The sequence below is a fragment of the Artibeus jamaicensis genome, unplaced genomic scaffold, assembly GCF_021234435.1.
Source record: "Artibeus jamaicensis isolate MK-2021 breed Jamaican fruit bat unplaced genomic scaffold, CSHL_Jam_final contig_419, whole genome shotgun sequence".
Lineage (NCBI taxonomy): Eukaryota > Metazoa > Chordata > Mammalia > Chiroptera > Phyllostomidae > Artibeus > Artibeus jamaicensis.
Window position 1 is genome coordinate 1,804,349 of NW_026521824.1, and position 22,734 is coordinate 1,827,082.

Sequence of the window (22,734 nt, forward strand, 5' to 3'; positions counted from 1 at the left end):
CAGCAAGACTACAAGTCCCAGAGGGCGCCTGGTTCACCGCACCACGTGTTTTCTCTGCCCGCCAATGGGTGGAAGCGCCGCTTGAGCCTGCTCCCGACCCCCAGGCGCGTCCGGGCCAATCGGAAGGGGTGTGTGAATGAGTAAGTGAGTGAGTGAGTGTGTGTGTGTGTCTGTGTGTGTGTGTGTGTGTGTGTGTGTGTGTGTCTGTGTGTGTGCGTGCGCTCCCGTGCGTGTGCGCGCGCGCGCGCACGAGGGCAAGTTGGGAGGGGTACTCAGCTCAGGACCCGGGAGCCCTTCTTGCAGTTCCCGGGGGCCTGGTGACGGTCAGAGCGGTTGGTCCGCAGGCAGCGGGCGGGTGGTCCCCCTCCTCCCGTCCCAAACCAGCGCGTGCGCGCCCCGGCCCCTCCCTCCTTGCCACCCTTCTCGGCTCCCGCGCGGCGGCGGCGGTTCCTCTCCCCCTCCCCCAGCCCTGGCTCCGGGGGACCCCGCGATGCCGGTCCGCACCGAGTGTCCACCTCCGGCCGGTGCCTCGGTCGCCTCCACGGCCTCGCTCATCCCGCCGCCGCCCATCAACACCCAGCAGCCCGGCGTGGCCACCAGCCTGCTCTACAGCGGCTCCAAGTTCCGCGGCCACCAGAAGAGCAAGGGGAACTCGTACGACGTAGAGGTGGTGCTGCAGGTGAGCCCCGGGCCGGGCCGGGCCGGGGCCCGAGGGCCTCCTCGCGGCGCTCACGGGCCGTGCCTGCCCCCGGCTCCTCGAGCCCGCAGCCGCGGACCAGGCCCACGCCGCCGGGCCTCCTGCACCGGGCGCTTCACCCCGGGACCTGCCCAACTGGTGTCTTACACTCACCGAGCCCCAACCCTGACCTGCCCCTCACACCCGGAGCCTGTTGTGAGCAGCTCCTGGCAGACCCCAAACACTCTCCCATACTTGAAGCCCGCGACCAGCTCTCCTGGGATCCGGAAGCCCCCCATGCCTGGCCACCCGCACACTTGGGTCCTTGCTCTCCGCGACCTGTCGTCCCAAGATCAGCCCTCCCTTCAACCCCCCTCAGACCCTGAAGCATTCTACATTGGCTTCTTCTGATTCGAAACTCTTCCGTGGCAAGGCCCATGTCAGATTTCGCAGACCTGAGACATGTCTCTTTTTCTCCGTTTTCCTCCGTCCCAGGAAACCTCGTCCTAGGGTTTCCTTCTTGGGAGAGCTTCATCAGCCTCTTCAGACTTGGAGGCACCCTCCCTCCATTCGCCTCTAAGCCTGAGAGCCCCCGAACACAACCGATTCCTGGCCCTTGCCCCCCCCCAACCCCCATATCAGGCACCCATCCTGGGTGCAGCGGGGCGGACCTCCTCACATTGTTAGAAACAAGTCTCCTTTGCCTGTTTCCCCCACTGCCTCAGTCTCTGGTCTCCACTCCCAGCTCCTCACAGCTGCTTCACCCCCAGGCCCCTTTACCCAGGCTTCTCGTGCTCCTACCCCTGTTCTCTGGCCACCTGCCCTGACCTCGATACCCAGATCTTCCCACCTTGTACCTTCGTCTTCCTCCTTTCTGGCTCCAGGAGAGTTTTGTGGGGTTTTTGGGGGGTTTTGGGTTTTTTGTTTTGTTTTGTTTTTTAACTTCTATCTACACAGCCAAGGCTACTTCTCAGCCTCTGAGAGTGGTGGACTCAGAGCCCTACCTCACCCAGTTGTATTTCTCACCCTTATGTTTCCTTCCCATGCCCTTTCACCTCCTCGCCCCACCACTGGACCTGGATTTCTGAGTACCTGATGGCAGCCCCTGATAGCTTTGGAACTCTAGCCTCACCTGCCCAGACCCTTTCCTGCACCTTATCCCTCTTGTCATATGGTAATAACATTTCATATTTTTAAATGCTCCCTTTCTTTCTTCTCCCTCCAAAAATGTTCCTCCTCTGTAGCACCTTGGCCTGCCTCAGGACCCACTCTCTGCCTCACTGTCCCCTTTGTCCTAGCCTGACACCCACTTCCTAGGCTGTTTCCAAACACCCTTCCAAAGCCCTCAAAGAAGCTTTGAGGTCCTAGTGTGCTGCTTCACTGCTACCATGAGGGTAGAAGGTAGAATGTATTTTCCATATACTCACTCTTTGTCCTTTTACATTTTAATTCTTAAACAGTCTCTCTTCTGAGCAAGTATGTCTCCCACCCAAAAGACAACAGAAGTTATTTTCTTTCTGCTAACTGTAGAGCATTGATCAGCTTCTTTTTTTCTTACTATTTTGTGGGAATAAATACCCTCTTTTCTGGATTGGGAAAGCTGCATCTTCATGTTAATCTTATCTTTGGGCCATAAACTTAAATTTCTATTATGATCCATGATATTTGTTGTAATTGAAAAACTTATGGCTGAGGTATTTCAGTCTGTAATTAATACCTCATGGTGATCCCCTTCTTTTGCTTGAAACATAAGAGTTCAATATGAAAGCACACATTTTTTGCAACTAATCATAAAATTCTGACAATGAGATCCCTGGTGTGGATGACTTTTGGGGTGATCCTGACTTTGTGCCCATTGTGTAATTTGATGGTTTCCGACGTGTTGGGGAAGAACTGGCAGGGGAGCTAAGTGTCAGAGAGGAGTCTGATTCAGTTACTGCAGCAACTAGTCTTCTGTCAGTAGTGTGGTGTTTCTGAATTTCTGTCAAGTGCCAGTTTCCTTGTAAACTGGTATAAGTGGTGACTGAGTTGGTACACAACTGCTAGGTCTCAGGGAGGCCCAGAGCAGAGACCATCTGATGGCTGGGAGCCTGGGAGTAGGGGGTGTGATGGTGAGGACAGCGGCTCTGCCCAGGAAGGCTGCCATCTATCTAGCTGGGGAGGCACTACCCAGTGTTGAGATTCAGTGGCATGTGAATTGCCCCCTCATCTGTTGTTGTTTTTTTTCAGCCAGGACTATTTTTTTTAGAATGCTGCAGCCTTTTTATAACTCATTCTTTTCCCTACTTTCTTTTTTTTTTACAACAGCCTTATTTAGATATAATTTACATATCATACAAGTCACCCATTCAAGGTGTACAATTCAGTAGTTTTTAGTGTATTCACAGAAGATGTATAACCATCACTCTAATCTAATTTTACCATGCTGAAACAAGAAACAAAGACAAAACCCCTAAGCTGTAACCCCCTCCAACCCTAGGCATCCACTAATTTATTTTCTAAGATTTACTTATTCTGGCCATTTCATATCAATGCAGTTATACAATGTGTGGCCTTTTGTTTCTAGTTTCTTGAGTGTTTTCAGGATTCACCCTTATAGCATGTGTCTGTGTCATTCCTTTTTATTGTTGCATAATAGTCTATTATATGGGTATACAACAATTTTGTGTATCCACTGATCAGTTGGTAGACATTTGGGTTGTTTCCTCTTTTTGGCTGTTATGAATAATGCTGCTGTGAACACTTATGTACAGTGTTTTATGTGGACATATGTCTTCATTTCTGCTGGATAGATACCTAAGAGTGGAATGGCTGGGTCACATGCCAACTCCATGTTTAACATTTTGAGGAACTGCCAGACTAATTGCTAAAGTGTCTGCACCATCTTACATTCCCACCAGCAGGGTAGGAGGGTTCCAATTTCTCCACATCCTCACCAACACTTGCTGTTGTCCCTGTTTTTGATTGTAGCCAACTGAGGGGGTGAGAAAGTACCTCTCTGTGGTTTTGATTTGAATTTCCCTAAAGACTGGTGACGTTCCACATCTCTTCGTGTGCTCATTGGAGTGCTTTTCTTGGTTTGAGATTCCAGTTGAAAGAGTTCCTCAAACTTTGTGAGATCCTGACTGGGTGTGTTGGTGGTGGTGGTCACTCTGACAGTTCTTTCTCCTCTGCCATCCAAGAAGCCAAGAGTAAAGTGAGGGCCTGAGTCAGTGTGAAGGGAATATTAAAAAGACCAGCCGTAGGATACAGCTGTTCTGTGAGACCTTCTTGAAAATGCCATGTTGCTCTCACTGAGATGCTGGCCTGTTGTTCAGTTAAAGCTTTCTACACTGTGGTGTATTTGAGTTCATCAGCCATCAAAATCAATTTGGGCAGAATGAGAGAGAGACACATGGTTGAATGGAAGCCAAATTGAAATTCTGATTCTCGTGATAATGCGTGCAAAGTGTTAGCCAATTTACAGTTAAAGTTTTAAACTTATTAGCAAGTATCCTTGCCACATGATACCCTTTCCAACAGCTGTGAAATCCCAAGCTATATTGATTCATTGAGAATTGCATATGTGAAGTTCAAGGCCTCAGGTTAGAACTGTGTATCCTTCAATAAGTTCTTTGCTAATCAACTTAGTACAGATCAGCTGCTTTAGATAACGTCCAATGCCAGGGTCAGCAGATGAGAATATTTAAAATGCTTTGGCAGTTTTCACATGGAATACTTTGGTCACCAGCACCAAACTGGGAGCACTTTAGCTTCATTGAAGCCATTTGCTCTGGTGCTGACCTCATCTGGCTGAGTGAGCTCATTACAGTTTTTGAGGATTGCCTTAGTATTTGATTTACAGCGTAATTGGAAACAGTTGAGTCCCCAAAGCTGATGATACATTCCACAAAGATTTTCCAGTTTCTTAACATTAAAATAGCAATGTGCTACAGCACCATTGTGCTTTGTTTTGCTTTAATTCCAGGGGTTTACTTTGTAAATAAACTCAATTGTCATAAAATCTGAAAATCTGCCTATTCAGGATGAGTCTGTATAGATCGGGGTAAAATGCACTAGTTAGTATGTGTTCAGCTGCAAGTAACCATGCCATTTCCAAATAGCTTCAAGAATAAGTGAACCTGTTATCTCACGTTACACGAAGTTTATGGGTGGCTTGGTCTGGCGGCTCACTCGGCCCATTTCTTTCCATCTTTCTGAGCCGCCGTCCTGAGTGTCTCCCAGCCTGTTTCTCATGATCTTTAGGTGGCTGCCACCACGAGAGGAAGAAAAGAGCTTCTCCAAAAGCCAGAGTTTTTCCCAGAAGCACCCAGAAGACTGATACACGCATGTAATTGGCCAGAACTGGGTCACTCACCCCTAAACTGACAACTCACAAGGGGAAGGGGACACATGTTTGCCTTGAATCCATTAGGGTTGACCAGGTAGGTCTTGCAGGGCCAGGGTTAAACAAAATCTGGGCCCTGCCAGTATGAAAAAATAGGAAATAGGTTGATGGGTGGCTGCTAAACCTCAAAACCTACACCTGTTACTTCTGTTTATTTTAGGCTCCTCTCCTCATCAAGAAATACAAGCACCCTCATATGAAATGGGCAGAGCAGGCCTTCACAATTTATTTGGATTTGGGCTTGTCATTTTGGTTTATAGCAAATTTATACCACATGAGTCTTTGAAACATGCCTTTCCTGAATATTCTGCCCATTTCATAAATAATGTGGGATGGTGCTTAGTGTAAATACAGGGAAGGAGTGGACTCGTAGACCAGTGACTTAGCAGCATGAAAACAGAAATAGGCTAGAAAGACGTTAGCAAGCAGATGAAGCCCAGGTTAGGAGTGACACCACGTGCGCAGGTAGAAACGGAGGCCCACAGGCCGTGACGCACCACGTCTGTGCACTAATGAGACTGGTGTGGAAGAAAGGACAGAAGTAAGGCTGGAGCGAGCTTGCGGGTCCAAGAAGGGACTTTGGTCCCAAGATATTCAGCTGAGTGAAGTCAGGCTTCATTGAATGGGCAGATGGATGGAGAATACCACACAGGTCTCTGAGGCTGGTAACCCCTAGGCTGAATGCTGACCTCAGGCCTCCCTTTCTCCGCCTGGTCTCAAGGATGACCCCTGGGAAGTAACTCCAGCTTGTCTTCGGTATTTCCTCCCTTTGTAACTAGGCTGTATGCCTTTTCTTTTCAGCATGTGGACATGGGCAACTCTTATCTTTGTGGATACCTGAAGATTAAAGGCCTTACTGAGGTAAGCACTCATTTAAATGCACTAGAACTAGAAAGTAAACTGCACACTCAACAGTCTCAGTGTGAAGGGCAAGCAGTTTCACCTCTTGGAGTCTTGATTAAAGTGCTCTGTTTCTAAGTGTTGTTATTGTGTGGTAAACTTAAAGCATGCAGTTTTGATGTATCCTGTTGAAAAGTATACAGATTTGTAAATCTTAAAAGTTTATGAGTAAGTCACAATGTGACTAATACTGTTGACTTCATTTTTAATCATTTTTGAGAAAAAACATTAAGAATATAACTATCACGCTCATAAGCTTAACAGTTTCTGAAATTAAGCATCAGTCCTTCAAGAACAAGGTCTTTGAAGTTCTTTAGTTCACTGGAGTGGCGAAAAGTGACCATCCATTTTCTAATAAAAGTAACTGCTATGGAAATGTAGAGTGTTTTCTTTTCTTTGAACCACTTTTTAAACCACAGAACTCCTGGAAACATAGGAAGCAAGAGCGAGCATCCTTTCTTTTCCCACTAGTGAGTAAACAGGAAAAGGAAGGAGGGGACTGAACTGGCCGCCTAACTCCATGGTGAGGGCTGGACTGGGCCTGGTTGTAGTGTCTTGTGGACCCGATCGGTCCTCACTGTGCTGATGGCCCAGCAGTGTCTGCGAATGCTGCAGGGAGCCATGGAAAGGAGCTGGGTAGCATTCTCCCTCTGTCCCTTACTGGCTCCATGACCTTCCCTTCAGTTTCCTCATTATAAAATGAGAAAGATGCCTGCTCTGTCTACTCAAGGGGCTTGTCCTAGTGGGGAGGAAACAATGTAATAGAAGTGGTCAATTATAATGTGATACAATGTGAAATACCAACAAGGCCCTGATTACCCCTCAGTCTCCAAACAATTCTTTCTGTCTCCTCCTTTCCATCCAATTCTCCTCCTTCTCTGTTAGGAGTTTGATTGAGAATTCCCTATAAAGTTTGTTGTTGAGATGAAAAGGTAATCACTGCATGACCTCTGGAAACTTATCCAGTCAAGCAGGGATTAGCAAAATGAAGGATGCTAACCTTTGAATTTGTGGTAGTAGAAAACACATAGTAAACAGAATATGTTCAACTCTTAGGCAGCCAGATTAATTGAGTGTAGAACATAAACATTTAACTTCATAAGGAAACCAGGAACATTTGTAATGCAGAATATTTAATGTTGATTCTAAAGATCAGTCGTTCTGGTCATAGGAAGCTACACAAAAATGCCAAGTAGCATTAAAAATTCCCAAACAGTGTATAGAATTGCTGTCAACTTTCCATCAGAACCAGTAGCCCCACCTCTGAGTCACAGATAGCCAGGCTCCCTTGAGGAGGGGGTGCTGGCGTGGCCCTTAGTGGAGGCCAGCCCAGGGCCACGGCAGTTCGTGGCCTGGACTCGGAGACCACCCTCCTGGCCGGTCCTGCCCACCTGGACCTAGAGTGGTCTCAGGAGCACACACCCTCCCCAGAGTGGTTAGATCCAAGTTAAGTGATGGACTCACTTATGGGGCTGAAGTGCTATTGAGTTAAAGGCTGATGTGTTTCCTGAGGCCTCTAAGTCGTGCTCAACTTGAGAATTCTTTGAATTCATATTTTTAAATAACATTTTTAGTAACTTTACTGAGGTATAGTTTACATACCATACAGCTTACCCATTTAAAATGTGCTGTTCGTTGGCTGTTAGTATAGATGTGGTGTTGTGCAAATTCTTAATAACTTTTTTAATTTTAAATCTAATACAGTCACTGTAGATAATTAGTAAAATGAAGAAAAGGCTGACAGTTCTTAGATGATTTTATACCAGTATTATAAAATGCATTTATTCATTTTGGTTTGCTTTTCTACTTATAGCTATTAAAGTTTCAAGTATGTAATTTATTTTAATAAAACTATTTATATGGTTGGGTTTTAGTTATAGTCTTCCTGTATTTACAATATGGAATTAACTATTAAATTGGAGCTAATTTGCCTCTTTTCGACCTCACATTCACAAGCAAGCACAGCTTTAAAGTTTGTGTGCCTTCTGGAAATGAAATCCCAGAATTGTGAGGAATGGGTGTCAAGTAACATTCTCTTTGCAGTTCTGAGTCAGCAGTAGGGGGAGGTATTGTCCGCAGGGAGGCATCTGGCAAGCAGCTTGCATGGGGCCTAGGGAGAACCCCAACATGGGAGAGTCACGTCAGACTCCCACTTGTTCACTACACCAGTTTGGAAAGCTCTGGAAGCTCCCTCTGAGGTTGTGCTCAGCCTGCTCAGAACAAAGGAGACAAGGACCAATGTGTGAACAGAGTGCTAGTTTACACATTTACAAAACAAGTTATGTGCATGTTCCAGAAGTTCTCTTTGATTTACTGGCTATTTGGATGTTGATCCCCTAGGAGGCAGTCAACACAGAAAGCCAGACCTGTCATCCAGCAGTTTTCAGTGAGCCTGGAATCTAAGGGGGAGTGGGCGGTACATCTTAAATGCCTGGCAACGACCAGTCCATTGTAGGAAGCCTGCACAAACTTGAGGGGGCGGAGGGTGGGTGCTGGCTGGGCCTCTTCTCTCTGATGTCACTCATCCTCCCTTCTGCAACAGAGCTCTTTCTTTGGCTCTGTGAATACCACCCATTTGGTTATACTCAGGTGCTTGAATTTCCTGTTCCTTCACTGAGAGATACTGTCTTTTTGGTAACTTCTGTACATAATAGCTCTAATTCATTAAGTACTTTATTTAATTCTCTGAGTTTAGGGGACTTTAGAGTCACCCTGATATACTGCCTAAAATGTTTTTAGGGAGAAGTCAGTGTAGAATCATTGGTTAGGAAAATGAGATTTGAACCATAAGTATGTTCATTGTTTTATGATAAGCCATTTTATCATTTTCTCTTTTATGGAAGTTTTGAAAAATATTAAAGGTTGTAAATGAGAAAATTGCAGTTATTTGTATGTAAACACAGAGTTTATTCTATTATTTATTATTGTATTTTTCATATGAAAAACTGTCAACCTATTTTTTCCCCACCCTGTATATAGTTTTTGAAAAAAGATTTTATTTATTTTTAAAGAGAGGAAGAGAGGGAGAAGGAGAAACATTGATGTGTGAGAAGCACATCAGTCGGTTCCCTCTCATGTGCCCCAACCAGGGACCTGAGAAGTAACCGATTCTTCTCAAGCTGGGAGAAGAATCTCCCAGATTCTTCTGTGGCAAAGCCACAGGAGCAAACATATTTTAAACGTGTGTAGATGTTTGTTGCAGAACAAGAGAGTCATAATGTAGGGCCTGAAGAGGAAAGTGGCACCTCTGGGGTCTCAGGGCTGTTAGGACCGTGACTGTGGTTTGCTGGGCATTGCCGTCACTGCCCCGCTCCCAGGAAACCCTGGGCGCCTGGCCGCTGGGCTGAGGGTGGGTGGACGCGGTGGTTTTTCACAGATGCGGAAAAACAGTAGACTTTTTACCATGTTTATTTTTTTTTTCATTAATTTGGTGCCTCTTTAGCAGATGAACAAATAGCAAATAAAATTAACAAGAGTATTCTAAGCATTCAAGTAGGAATACAGCTTATTTATTTTTCCAACAGAATTCTTTTTCAGTTATGATTTTCAATTGCAGACCCTGTTTACATATATTTTCCTAGTATAAATTTTTTGTTTATATGATGATAGAATGAAATGTATCAAGTATATTAAGGTATTCTACTAAAACATCGACTGTTAGAAACCCAAAGAATTGATGTAAAAGGGTTGAAGCACTGAGCCAGTGTGCAAACCAGTGGGCCAGGCAGTGGTTTGAGGGAGGCTTAGCTGTGAGGGCTGTGATTTTGGAGGCTGTTTGGGTGTTTTCCTTGGGAAGTACAATCTACTTAGTTACCGTCTTCTTTGTATATTGGAATATTCAGAATTTACTTGTGGTAATTGTCCAAATTCTCTTTTGAGTGATTAGCACATAACAAGTGAAGTTGGAGAAAGTTCTCTGCTTCTGGTAAAGTCCTTGAAGTACAAGAGGTACTCTACTCTCCAGACACCTTCAGTTTGGGTTCTCTTCACAGCCATTGGCAAATTGCCAGGTTGTTGGTTAGCAGAGTGATTGTTGGTTTGTTTGTTTTAAATATTGGGAAGAAGCTAAAGTAAGGTTGATTTTTCCTTTGTAAAAGGTTAAAATTCCTGTTCAGCATCTTGTTTTGATATTTGGGTTTTTACCATAGGAGTATCCAACCCTTACAACCTTCTTTGAAGGAGAAATAATCAGCAAAAAACATCCTTTTTTAACTCGAAAGTGGGATGCGGATGAAGATGTTGACCGGAAACACTGGGTGAGTAAACCCTTGACTGCCCTGGGCCAGCAGGGGGAGCCACGGAACTTGGCCCTCAGGGTCTTACCACCATCCCCCTGTCCTTTCTGTTTGTCCATCTCCTGTCCACAGTTCCTTGCTAATCTCTTATACTTGGGGAAATCCTGTGAAACATACAGTAGTGGCCTCTGGCCTCAGACTTCAGGTTCCGAGACAGAGGTGCTGCTCCTGGAAGGCTGTCCCTCCCCTTGGCAAAACCACTGGAGGCTTCCTCTCATCTTGGCTCCAGAGAGACAAGGCCCAGTTTCCAGTCCCAGCAGCCCCCGCCTCCAACTGGGAGGTGTGGGGCATGGTCTCATTCCTCTGTAGTGAACTCTGTCCCCCGGTCTGTCCTTCAGCTGTTGCACTAGTTTTGTCATCCAAGACCCATTTTTCAAAGAAGCCTTTAGCTAAGCTGGCCGTGGCAATGATACATTTTGGTTTAACAGTGAGGAAGTCCATCATGTTCACCCTCTAAGCCAATCAGAAATGATCGTTTGTGTTAGTGAGGAAGGCTCACTGTCTCTCCTAACTGACACAGCAGTGCTCAGAGAAGACTCCTGCTGTAGCCAGACCCTCATCTGAGTTCCCTTCACCGTAGGCAAGCTGCTTTCTTTATTAACGTGTTTCTCTTGAGTTAGGAAAGGAACATCTGATAGGAAAGGAACATCTATCAAATGCTGAGTGTAATTAAATTTAAATTTAGATTTGAGCTTTTTGGAGCATTTTTGAAAGTTACATGTTTTGACTATTGTAGCAAAAAGACCACTAAAACTGACAGTCCTTTATATCTCCGTAATATGAGAGAATGAACAAGACTTGTGTATCCAAAAGGTTTGGCAGAGCCCTAGTGGTAGCCGACGAGTGCTAGCATCTGAGAGTGGTGTTGGGCTCTGTGGCGCCCAGCGAGGGCCCTTCCTGTGCGGCTCACCACCCAGGAGGCAGCCCCTTTCTCTCCTAGACGGCCCCAGGGAGGACTTCCTTTTTTGTTGTGAACCACAGCTTGTCTCCATTCAATTTAGTTTTCTATCTCAGATTGGTCCTTCCAAAAAGCAAGGTCTTTAGGGCCCAGTGAAGTCCCAGTTTGGGGCTAGCTTGGCTGCACATTAAATACCTGGAAAGCAAGTCTGATTTTCCCATGGACTTCCCATTAGAGCTCTGGAAACTGGGACTCCAGCCTCTGTTAGGCTGAATGGAAATACTTTGAGCAAAACAGGGACAAAGGTCACCCTTGGCGTGGGTGTGCTGGCCGAGTGAAACAAGAAGTTGGGCCTTCGGACAGCGGGGCTCGGCAGCTCCTAGGACTCCAAGCCCACAAAGGACTGTTGCCGGTCTGCATGGTGCCTCCGTTTGTCAGAGATTCAGTGTCTCAGACTCCACACGTGATGTCCTTTTTCCATTGCAAACTGGAATCAGAGACATTGCATTTCACCCTCACATTTTTCTGTATGGTGTTTTACATTGGTATTACAGTGGTACTATAAAGTCAAGATTCCATATAATTAATCTATTTAAAATAAAAATATGTGTGTAACATTCTGTGACTTAATATCTCTGTAACCTCACTTAACATGTTTTCTTCTAAAATTAATACATGCTTGTTTAAAACTATTTGAGAAAAAAGCAAAAGGAAAAAAGTCACCTATCATGACAACACCCAGAGCTAAAGCAGATATTAACCTTTTCCTGGGACTTACTTGAGTATCTGTACTTTTTTCCTTAACAAAATGGGGATGATACAGTTTTGTAACCTATTTCTAGTCTTTTTTTTTTTTTTAACTTAACCACATACTGCCTGTTTCCAATTCTACCCCCTAGCCAACCGCCAGCACCGCACCGCCCAGAGGGCCCACCTCCCTGAGCGCTGTCTGCCCCTGGCTGTGGGCTCTGAGTGGTTCCACCTGTCTCTGGGCTGGCTCTCTGCCTGCAGGGATCTGCTCGCTGATCCTGACTCACTTGTTAAAGGAAGCAAACACTTTCTGTGGTCAGGTGCTCCACGAAGAGGCTCCCAGACTTGCATGTGTTCCGTGCTGCTGGCTGAGGGCAGGCCTCTGTTCCAAGCCCAGGTCTGAGTGTGTCGGGGTGACCGAGGCCCTCAGCCTCCACTGCTCTCACCGGTGCCTCACAGACCAACCATCACACCCCCGAGACGGCACTGGGCGCCGGCTCCGGGCACAAGGGCAGCCCCACACAAGCCTTATTCTCTTACTCTGTTCTTTGCTTCCAGGGCAAGTTTCTGGCTTTTTATCAGTATGCAAAATCATTTAATTCAGATGACTTTGATTATGAAGAGCTGAAGAATGGGGACTACGTCTTCATGAGGTGGAAGGTAAGCCCTTGGAAGCTCTGCACCTGCGCCAGCTCCTGTGGTGTGCCCCACCTGCTCGCTGTGTCCTGTGCTCAGTCCTGTGTGTCTTCCTGGCAGGGACTTCACACACTCGTAAAAGGCCTGCGTGGCTCCAGGTGCTCTGGTTTACTTCGGACACCCTGTGGTTTCCCTGTGGTCAAACTCTCAGTGGTAGCAGGTGGACTCAGGCCTCAGAGTGCTCACCCCTGACACTGTCATTTGTGCCTTCTCCTCTCCTTGCTCCCACCTGAGAAGCCCTCTGCCCTCCAAGCTGAAGCAGCTCTAGTGTTTTGTGGACTCAGGTGACGGCCTAATGCTCCTTGAATGCAGTCGTCCTCTGTCCCCTGTTCTCAGCCATGGGATGGGCTTCAGTGTCATTTAAGTGACTGTTCCTCACTGTGTCCTTGCCCAGGGCTCACTCGTACAGTGTCTGCTCCTCGGGTTCCCTCCAATGCAGAAAGTGAGGGACCAGGAATGGAATTCAGGTTTTCCACTCACCAGCCTTCAGGCAACTCCATCGGGCTGGACTCACTGGAGTGGCTTTGGCCTGAGAATTCACGTGTGCTCCCTGCTTTGGTAGCATACTAGTTACTGTGTTATGGCCACAAGATAGCAAAATCATGAAGCAAGTTTGTTAAATCACCCTCTGAACATACCTTCAAGACCCGCTCCCCAGTCTACAGGAAAAGCTGTTTCATCTTGAAATCTTGCTGGCATATAGACAGGTTGTTTTTTAAAGATTTTATTATTGTTAGAAATAGGGGAAGAGAAGGAGAAAGGAAGGAAAAGCAACACTGATGTGGGGGAGAAACATTGCTGGATTCCCTCTTGCACTCTCCCTACTGGGAACCCAGTCGTACGCCCTGACCAACAGTTGATCCAGAGACCTCTCCGTTTGGGAGACGATGCCAAACCCACCGAGCCATGCCTGTCAGGGCTGTAGATGAATCATTTAGAGGAGCCCTTTCCGCCTTCACTGTGTGTAGACAGTCATTTGAGGGGAGGTGCACCCCTCTTTGAGGGGCACCGCTGGGTGTGAGCCCTGTGCTGGGGGCTTGCCCTCTGCTGGGAGTACGCCATCTGACTCATCTTACACGGTTCTCATTTTAAAATTAATTTTAAAAATTACAACTTCAGAGGTTGAAGAAAAGGGGGAAAGCAATGGAGTTGTTTTGTCTCCAGAGTGTTTCTCAGGGTGACTCACCTGTGGGCTTTCAGCAGCCCTCTTGGGCCCAGGGCCTCTGACCTAGTCTCCCTGGGAGAGGAGGTAACAGGACGGGTCTTGCAGCTCTCGGCTCCAGCCTGAGATAACCAGCTTGCCTCTCAGAAGGGGCCTGATCAAGAAGAAGAATATCCTGGTTCCTTTTGGTGAGGCGTAGCGCTTTGTAGGGGGTATGATGAGGGCTGTGGTGACTGAGCTGCCCTCAGAATGACCCACAGGTCAACAGGAGTGACCCACTGCTCTCAAAGTGATTGGGGACCTCGTGACAGATCCTGGAGTGGGGTGGAAACTTTCCCTGCCCAGGCCATTCTGTCTGTGGGCTCTGAAGGGGAGGGAAGAGGTGTTGATTCATTTATGTGATGTGTTGACCATGGCACCTCCTCTTAGTGGCTGATCCTGGTAAGCTCAAGACGGTCTCCCACATCAGTACCTAGGATGGACAAAGGGCCCTCCAGCACCCTTCACAGGCCAGTGGAGATGCAGAGGCTTTCCATTGCCCAGCAAGCTGGGCTGCACCAGTGGGGCCTTAGCACCCAGCACACGCTGGTAGTTAACAGGGTGGCCCCAGAGGGCTCAGTGTGCACTGTTACTGACCTTCCTCTCTGTGTGCAGGAACAGTTCCTGGTTCCAGACCACACAATCAAAGACATCAGCGGTGCTTCCTTTGCCGGGTTCTACTACATCTGCTTCCAGAAGTCGGCAGCCTCCATAGAGGGCTATTATTACCATAGGAGCTCAGAATGGTAAGGAGCCCCAGAGACTGGGCCGGAGGCTCGCTGCCCCAGCTGTCCCTGGCTCACCAGGTTCAAAAGGAGAGCTCGCTGCTGGTCTCCGCATGGGGCGCGTGCTCTGTTTGGGTGCGAAGGACCTCTTTATGTGACTTTAGTTGCTCCCAGGCGGAGCTTGTCCCCAGGCACAGAGCAAAGCAAATGGGATGGAATGAAGGGCCAGGGGAAGGGGTGCACTGCGAAGCACCTCCAAGTAGCATTGTATTTCCTGCATTGTTTATCTTAGTTTTGGTGGTTTTGTATTCATTGCTCCCAAATCTAGTCAGTAGTTAAAAGGTCAGATCCATTGCAGACAGTGTGAATTTTGCTGTCATCAGCCTTTTTAAATTTGTGGTTATGCTCCTGGTCCCAGGGCTTTGCAGATCCCATCTATACTTGATTTTAGTCTGGTGACCCAGGGGCCCACGGCAGTTGACAGTCCTGCCCTGCGTTTGGTTCACAGTGAAGGACCAAATGCCACTGCAAGTGCTAGTTTTCACCACCTTTTGGGGGATTTTCCTGTCTCCTTACTGCTTTTTAAGTACCTTGTTATACTTGAAGAGTGAACCGTATCATAAAATACTTGATTTCTTCTCTGAATACAGAAACACTGATTCCATTCACATTTCTCACACGTTGTGACTTGAGAGTGATCCTTCCCTAGGTTGGCTCAGACTTCGTGTTCTGCACCCATGGGCTCAGGGTGGGCCCAGTGCCTCTGAGGGCCATCATTTTTAGGGTTTTGGTGAATTGTTTTCATAATTCCATAATTCCTAAAACTTCTCATAATGCTCTTTTAAAAACCAGCTTTATTGAGATGCAATTCATTTACCTCACTTAAAGTATGCAGTTCAGCGGCCATTAGTGTGTTCGCAGAGGCGTGCAGCCGCCAGCACAGGAAGAAGCCCTGTAGGCCCGCACCCCTCAGCCACCACCCCAGCTCCCCGTCCCATTCCATCCTAGGTGACCACTGATCAGCTGTCTGAATCGATTGGCCTGTTCTGAATGTTTATATAAATGAAATCACATGCTATGTATGTGGCCTTTGTGCCTGGCTTCTTTCACTGAGCATAGTGATTTGAAAGTTTAACCAAGTTTTAGTGTGTATTAGTCCTTTTATTGCTGACTAATTTTTCATTGTAAGGATATAGACCACATTTTGTTTTTTCATCCATCAGTTGATAGATAACTGGGGTTGTTTTCACCTTTTAGCTGTTATGAATAATTCTGGTCTGAATGTGGGCATACAAGTATGTGTTTGAGTTCTTGCTTTCAGTTCCTTTGGCCATATAACTAGGAGTAGAATTGCTGAGTCATATGGTAACTATTTTTAACTTTCTGAGGAACCACCAAGAAGCAGCTTCACCATTTGCATTTCCTACCAGTGATGCGTGAGGGTCACAATTCTCCTGCTTTCTCCATATCCTTAGCAGCACTTGCATGATGATGTCTTTATGATTATAGTGTCCTAGTGGTTTTGATTTGTGTATTCTGATAGCTGTTGCATTACCCTTCCTGATGACTTTGGTAAGAAGTAAACTGCTTTTTCCTGCCCCTTCCCACTCCTGGGTGACAGGGGAGAAAGATACCCACACCAGCGATTCTGACTGTCCCTGAGGGCCACCATCCCATGCAGGGTTGTCCTGGTTTCTGTTTCTCCTCCACCCGCCTGACCCCTCGGAGCACCATGCCCAGGGAACGGCAGTCGGTGCCTCCCAGCTCTCTGTGTCCTCCGAGTCTAAGAGCCGTGCCTACAGAGTGAGGAGAGGAACATAAGGGGCGAAACAGGGTTAGCCGTGAAGCTGCCTTTCCTGTGTTCTCTTCGGGTTCTGGGAGAACTGGGCTGAGCCTGTGTTCCCCATGAGGCTCCAAGGGGACTGTAGCCTGACGCTCCAGAGGGAGTGGAGGTGCTAGACGGCAGGGAGGTAGGAGGAGCAGCAGGGTGCGAGTGAGCACCAGGCTGCGGCCCAAGTCTGTTCTTCAGTTCACCGAGCCCCTCACTAAGACACGCCATTGGAATTGCTTTGTGACTACAGCAGGAGGCCTAAACACAGCTCAGATCATGCACAGTTCAGGAGGATGAGCCCAAGAAATTGATGTAAAACCAAACTTGGCCCACCTGAAGAAGCCTGAGATGAACTTGCATTCCACCCAAGTGTGTAGCTTGTCTGGCGCTCTGGTTGGGCTCTTTTCGAACAACCTTCATCAGATTTCCAGGGTGCTGAGACCACCACCTTCTGTCTCTGTCTTTTCTCCCATTGCAGGTACCAGTCGCTCAACCTAACTCACGTTCCTGAGCACAGCGCACCCATCTATGAATTCCGGTGACAGTGGCTCAGAGCAGCAACCAAATAAAACTGAGCTTGGCAAACAAGAACTTTGCCAAGAAAACTGTATACCTGCCAGAACCAGGAGAACCTGCATTCCTGTCTCTTCGTGAGCAGACTCGTATCAGAAAGCATGAGTGCTGACCCGCAGAGGCCTGGCCAACTGGCAGGGCAGGTGGGGGGCTGTCTCCGTTCTTCCTCCCTTCTGTAGCCATTTGCCCTGATCCTGTTTTTAAACTACCTTATATGCACTTTTCCTTCCTGCACAGCTAAATTCTGTATCACTGAAATGCCCATTCCTCCATCCCGCCTCCAGCCTAGTAGAAGGTCCACCCCTGGCCACCCTCAGCCTTGGTGCTCAGCGGTCCCCATCCTGGCCCTCCGCCCCCAGTTGCTTAGTCTGGTAGCTCAAGAAAAAGCAGAGCCCCAGACCCATGTGCCCCCCAGAGCTCTGTGCAGGGAGTTGGCGAGCTGCAGCAACATCTGTCCAAGAAGCACGAAGCAGAGGCTGGTTGTTTAACGGAGTCACTTGGCGCCGCCCAGCCCTGTGATGTTCGCACCAAGCTGGTCAGGGGCTGGCAGAGTCCCTCAGCCTGTTGCCGGGATCACTAAATTTAAGGCTTCCAGATCCCTGGCAGGAACAGATTCTAGTCCTGCGCACTTAGCACGTTTGCTCCAAACTTTTGAACTTGAGGGCAATACTAAACTTTTTTTAAAAGTTTTTTTATTGCAAAATTATTTTTATGATCCCTTTAACAAGGACCCTATGGCAAATGCACAATTATTCAGAATTACATTTTATCGTTTTCACATTGAAAACAGCAAATGTTGACTTAGTAATTTTTATACCTATATCTATATGTAAATGTATATTTAATCAACCAGCAGTTTGAAACTAGTCACCCTGGTACTAAAGTTTTGCAGCATTGCATAAATCACAGTGCTGAACTTAAGAACTATGCCGGGGGCCAGCTCAGCACTTGCACCTCCCCCTTTGCTACTCAGCACAGCAGTGCTTCATGAAGATCTCTTTCACCCCCATAAGGGGCCGCCAGTCTCCCAAAAGAGCTACTGAAACATTGGGACGGGAAGGGGTAGGGACATGAACATACTCAAGTAACTCGAGGCTCATGTGCCAAAGTAAGTGTGTGTGTTTGTGTGTGTGTGTGTGTGTGTGTTTTATTTTTGTTTAATGTTTGAAAAGCTTAGTAAATTGGCATCAGTCATGGCCCGCGGACGTGGGCAGGGCTTTGGCGGATTGGTTTTCTGGTGGTTTACAAGACTTAGAGTACAGGAAGGAAAGCTTTCATGACAAGAGAGCATTATAATGGGAGCAGAACAGGCCAAGAGTTGCATCTCATGGGCCGTGTGAGAGAACACAAAGCCCTCAGTCTAGATGAGTGGTGGGGAGTATTTTCTTCTTCAGGAGTGACTTTCCTTTTATTAATGGCATATGTACTATCTGTTACTGAGACTGAATGTGAGTGGACGCCTTAAAGGAGAATGACATGGGAAAGGAGTTTAGTCAGCATTAGGACAGCCGCAACGTGTGGTCCTAGGGCTTATGCAGAGGTGTAACCAGTTCATCCATCCAGGGAGGCTCGGGCCATGGAGCCCTAGAGCATTGCCTCTGTGCCTGCAGTAGGAAAATGACATACAGCCATTCTCAGAGATGAGTCAGGCATGTTTTCCTGAGTTTAAAGCTCCAAAAGGCAACATGTGGGCAGGTCTTTTCAAACCCAGCTGAACGCACAGCGAGGAGGTGCTGACACATGCTGTGGCTTCAGTTTAGCTACCTGCTGTCACCTACAAGTGAAGGAGGCAGTGGGGCTGTGCTGGCTGTCCCATGCCCCCTCCACCTTCCTCCCACCACATGCTTGCAAACAGCATCTGCGCTTTGCAAGTTCCTTGAAGGATGCAGGCGTCACTCAGAACACTGGGAGGTAAGGTCACCTCTGGAGCAAATCAGGGCCTCCGTGTGGCTGTGAGAGGTCAGTGGGTTGGTGGGCTTGATTGAATGGCCAGGGAAGGATATTGCAAACATTGATGGTGTTCAGCTAACCACATGGGTTGCTCTGTGTAGTATTTCCTTCTTCCTTTTTTAGCCCCATAATGAAGTGCACCAATTGTATTGGGGGAAATGGAGAAGTGATACCTTTATTAGATCTTTCAGACACGTCTGTGATGATTTGTCATATGAAACCTGCCTATTGAGGACAAGGAAGGGATTGTTTTCCACCACCTCTCAGTAACTCCTATGCCATCACATCAGCTCCTTCTCTCTAGCTCAGTTCCCAAAAGCATTTGGGGATCATCTCCATCTGCAGTTATTCTTTCTGAAACCTTCTCAGTGATTTACATGCCTCTGGTATTATGTGCAATATTTTGGTTGACACTTGTATTCATCATTCAGAAATTAGTGCAGATTGCAGATTTTCTATCATCTTCCTCTCCCCAAACAATGCTGCTGAGAGGTGTGGGGTCTTAGGAATTTGGCTGTTTTTATTCCACTGCTCAGAAAGCTCCCTTTCTGTGGTCCCAGCCTTGTCATTGCTTTGTGCTGGAATTGTCCCTTCCCACTCACCCCTTCTTTCACACTTCACAGCTTTTCAGCTGTGGTTCCAAAGTACCCGAGCAATGCCTAATATGAAGTAGGAAGTCCATAGGAAGTCCACCTGTGGGCTGGTTCTGTTGGTGACGAGGAAATTACAAACTCCAGGGAAGTAAGGGGCTTTTCAATGTCATTTACTTTCCAGAACAGGGAATCGCTATTCTCTCTAAGGCCTTGAATTGATTTTTTTCCTCATAAAATAGTCTGATAAGCTAATTTTTAAAAAGAAATGCCATTAAGTATGTTGCATTTTGGTTTAAAGTTACTAACAAGTTCTGGGAAAGAAAAATAATATTTGATTTTGAGTCTTATATGTTTTAAAATTTAGATGTGAATGGACGCAAAGTACGACTGTTTTATTTCTTTAGGGAGGATGTGTGGAAGGGATTTGTGGGTTTGGGGTGGGAGAAGTATTTTGCAGAGCTATCAATGTTCAAATAATTTTTAAAAAATAATAAAGGTATTTAAGCAGTGAGTCTGTCCTATTTCTAAATTGAAACCATTTTGTTAGACAACACCAGTCCTTTCTCTGGCTCTGTGGCTTTGGAGTTTTCTGGGCCATCAAAGGTTTCAAGATCCCAGTGGGCTTCGAGTGGGGCGAGGCCCTTGCTGGAGCTGACACAGTGCTGTGCCCTTGTTCCTGCCTCAGTCCAATGTGGTCAGACACTCAGCACTTCTGTTTGAGCTTTGTTTTGTTAATTTCTGTATATTTTTTTTGCATGCGTTCTGGATTTACACTGTTATTTAACATAGAAAATAGGCAAACAGAGATATATGTTCACCATCTGCTTCGCAGTCTGGTTCCAGTACAGGCAGGGTAGCTGGGGATAGGTTACTGCCTATCTCCCCTCTGCACCTGATCTCCCAAGGAAATGGCAAGTGCTTTGCTTGCCCCAAAGCACTTCGTCTTCAGAAAGGCTGCACCAGCCAGTGTCCTGAAGTCAGATGTAAGTGGCAAGTTCTGGCCTTTGATTTCTCTGTACCCTGTAGCCTAGGGTCCTAACCCAGCCTGTTAGGCTTGATTGGGATTTTGACAGACCTTGCTGACTAATGGCAGAACAGCTAGTCTTTCTCGTTCCAGTGTTAGGTTTCAGGTACCACCTCCCTAGGTGTGTCCAGGAACACAGCTGGAAACACCCTTTGAATTTTTAAGGAATTGTTTATAATATTGAAAAGGTTTAAATTTTAAGAAAGCTGAAATCCTTAGAGAATTTACATTAAAATCAGGGCAAAGTCCCCCTGTGCGTGTAAAGAGTGTATCGCCTGATCTCATGTTATGGGAACAATAATAATAAAAGTTTGTTTCTCCCGAGGTGTGGTGTCAGGAGAGGAATAGACTCTTCCCAATGCTGGACTCTTAGATGAAGATGGCACTTACTACTTGTTAGGCAGAATGAAAAAAGCCATGGCATGCAGGGCTTTCCTGGGTTCTCCTGGGTCTGCCTCCACATTCCAACGGGGCCTGAGCACCAACTAAATGCCGACTCGAATTTGGAAAGTGGAAAGAACCACTGCTCCCTGGGTTGGAGAATTGTTAAGGATTCAATGCTTTTTTAAAGACTTTATTTGTTTATTTTTAGAGAGGGGAAGGGAAGGAGAAAGACGGAGAGAAACATCAGTGTGTGGTTGCCTCCTACACACCCCCACTGGGGACCTGGCCTGCAACCCAGGCATGTGCCCTAGACTGGGAATCGAACTGGTGACCCCTTGGTTCACAGGCCGACACTCAATCCACTGAGCCATACCAGCTATGGCCTATTGCTTTTCTTGAAAGCACTTTATAAACTATAAAAATGTTCCACACATGTAAAATGTAGTTTTCACTTAAAAATAATGCTACAAAATATTTGCTGAGGATTGCTGCATGAAATGTTCATTTCTGGGTATTGGGGACAATGCAGGAATGAGCCATGTTCCCTGCCCTCCAAGAGTCTGGAATAGAATGGAAATTGGCATTTTCTGATCCTCAAAGCTAACAAACCCCTCTTTCATATCTCAGTTCTAAGATCCTCAATTTTTAACCTTTAGTTTGCTTCACTTTTTAGAGTAACAGTAGAAAATGTGTAGAGTGTGTTAAGTGTGAAACCAACTGCAAGACAGGACAGATCGGAAATTATAAATATCAGTGCTTTCACCATTGAACTGCACCAGAGGGGGAAGGCATTGAAATTGCTTAGTTTTGAAACAGACAGCTGGCTTGGACACAGAAAAAGTGCCTGGAAATTGCATTGCAATTGAGCAGCTTTTTCTTCCAGATTTTCCTTCCAAAACATCTGAAGATTGAAGCTTCCCATTTGCGCATGGCAGGAAAAACATGTAAGGCATTTCATTTGTAGAAAAGCATATGCTAAAATTCAAGTATATTTTACCATTTTTTCCTTCTGAATTTTTGGCTTGCCTCATCATTCACTGCATTAGTCATTCTTTCTCTCCATAATAGCCCCACAGCCCCCGCCCTCCCCACCTCCAGCTGGCGCTGACTGGAGTGGAGCTTCTCAGACCTAGTTGCACCCTGGAATCACCTGAGAGGGTTTTTTTTTTAAGATTTTATTATTTATTGTCAGAGAGAGGGAGAGGGAGGGAGAGAAACATCAGTGTGTGGTTGTTTCTCACGCGTCGTCTACTATGGGATCTGGCCACAACCTCGGCATGCACCCTGACTAGGAATTGAATCTGCAATAAATCGAACCTTTGACCCTTTGCTTTGCAGGCTGGCATTCAACCACTAAGCCACACCAGTCAGGTTACTTGGGAGTTTATGCTCCCAGATGAGTTCTGTCTCGACCTCCCGAGTGCCTTGAAGTTGCCAGGTGATGACAATGTGCAGGGAAATTGGGTGATTAATCGAGCCTCCCCCACTGAAATGAGAGAGGCTCTCAGGATGGTAACCTTGGCTCACTGAGTGTGGCTCCCGTACGGTGGAGGCAATGCAGGTTCTGTAGCATAACATTAAAATAGCAAAATGCCCCTGGTGTAAATTTTATTTACACCAGGAGCATTTGTGAGCCCCTGGTGCTTAGTGTGAATGAGCAATGAGTAAACACTTGTGAGCACTTACTATGTTCTGTGTGCTGGGGGTGTATCAGCACACACCAGAGAAGAAATCCCAAGAATGGCTTGTGTTTTGCTAGGGTCAGGGTGGGGGGATATAAAGAATGCATATAATGTTAGACATGATGTTGAGTGGTAAGCACTGTGGGATAAGAAAAAGCAGAGCCAGGGG

General features: G+C 46.7%; 1 protein-coding gene across 1 annotated transcript; it reads left to right on the forward strand.

Annotated features, from left to right (window-relative positions):
* The first annotated feature begins 165 nt into the window (after positions 1-165).
* Positions 166-19,976, forward strand: GID4 (GID complex subunit 4 homolog). Its single transcript, XM_037163214.2, has 6 exons — positions 166-679; positions 5,865-5,924; positions 10,112-10,219; positions 12,465-12,566; positions 14,419-14,549; positions 16,838-19,976. Exons 1-6 carry the CDS (start codon positions 491-493, stop codon positions 16,899-16,901), a joined length of 654 nt encoding a protein of 217 aa, XP_037019109.1. The 5' UTR covers positions 166-490; the 3' UTR covers positions 16,902-19,976.
* The last annotated feature ends 2,758 nt before the right edge of the window (positions 19,977-22,734 follow it).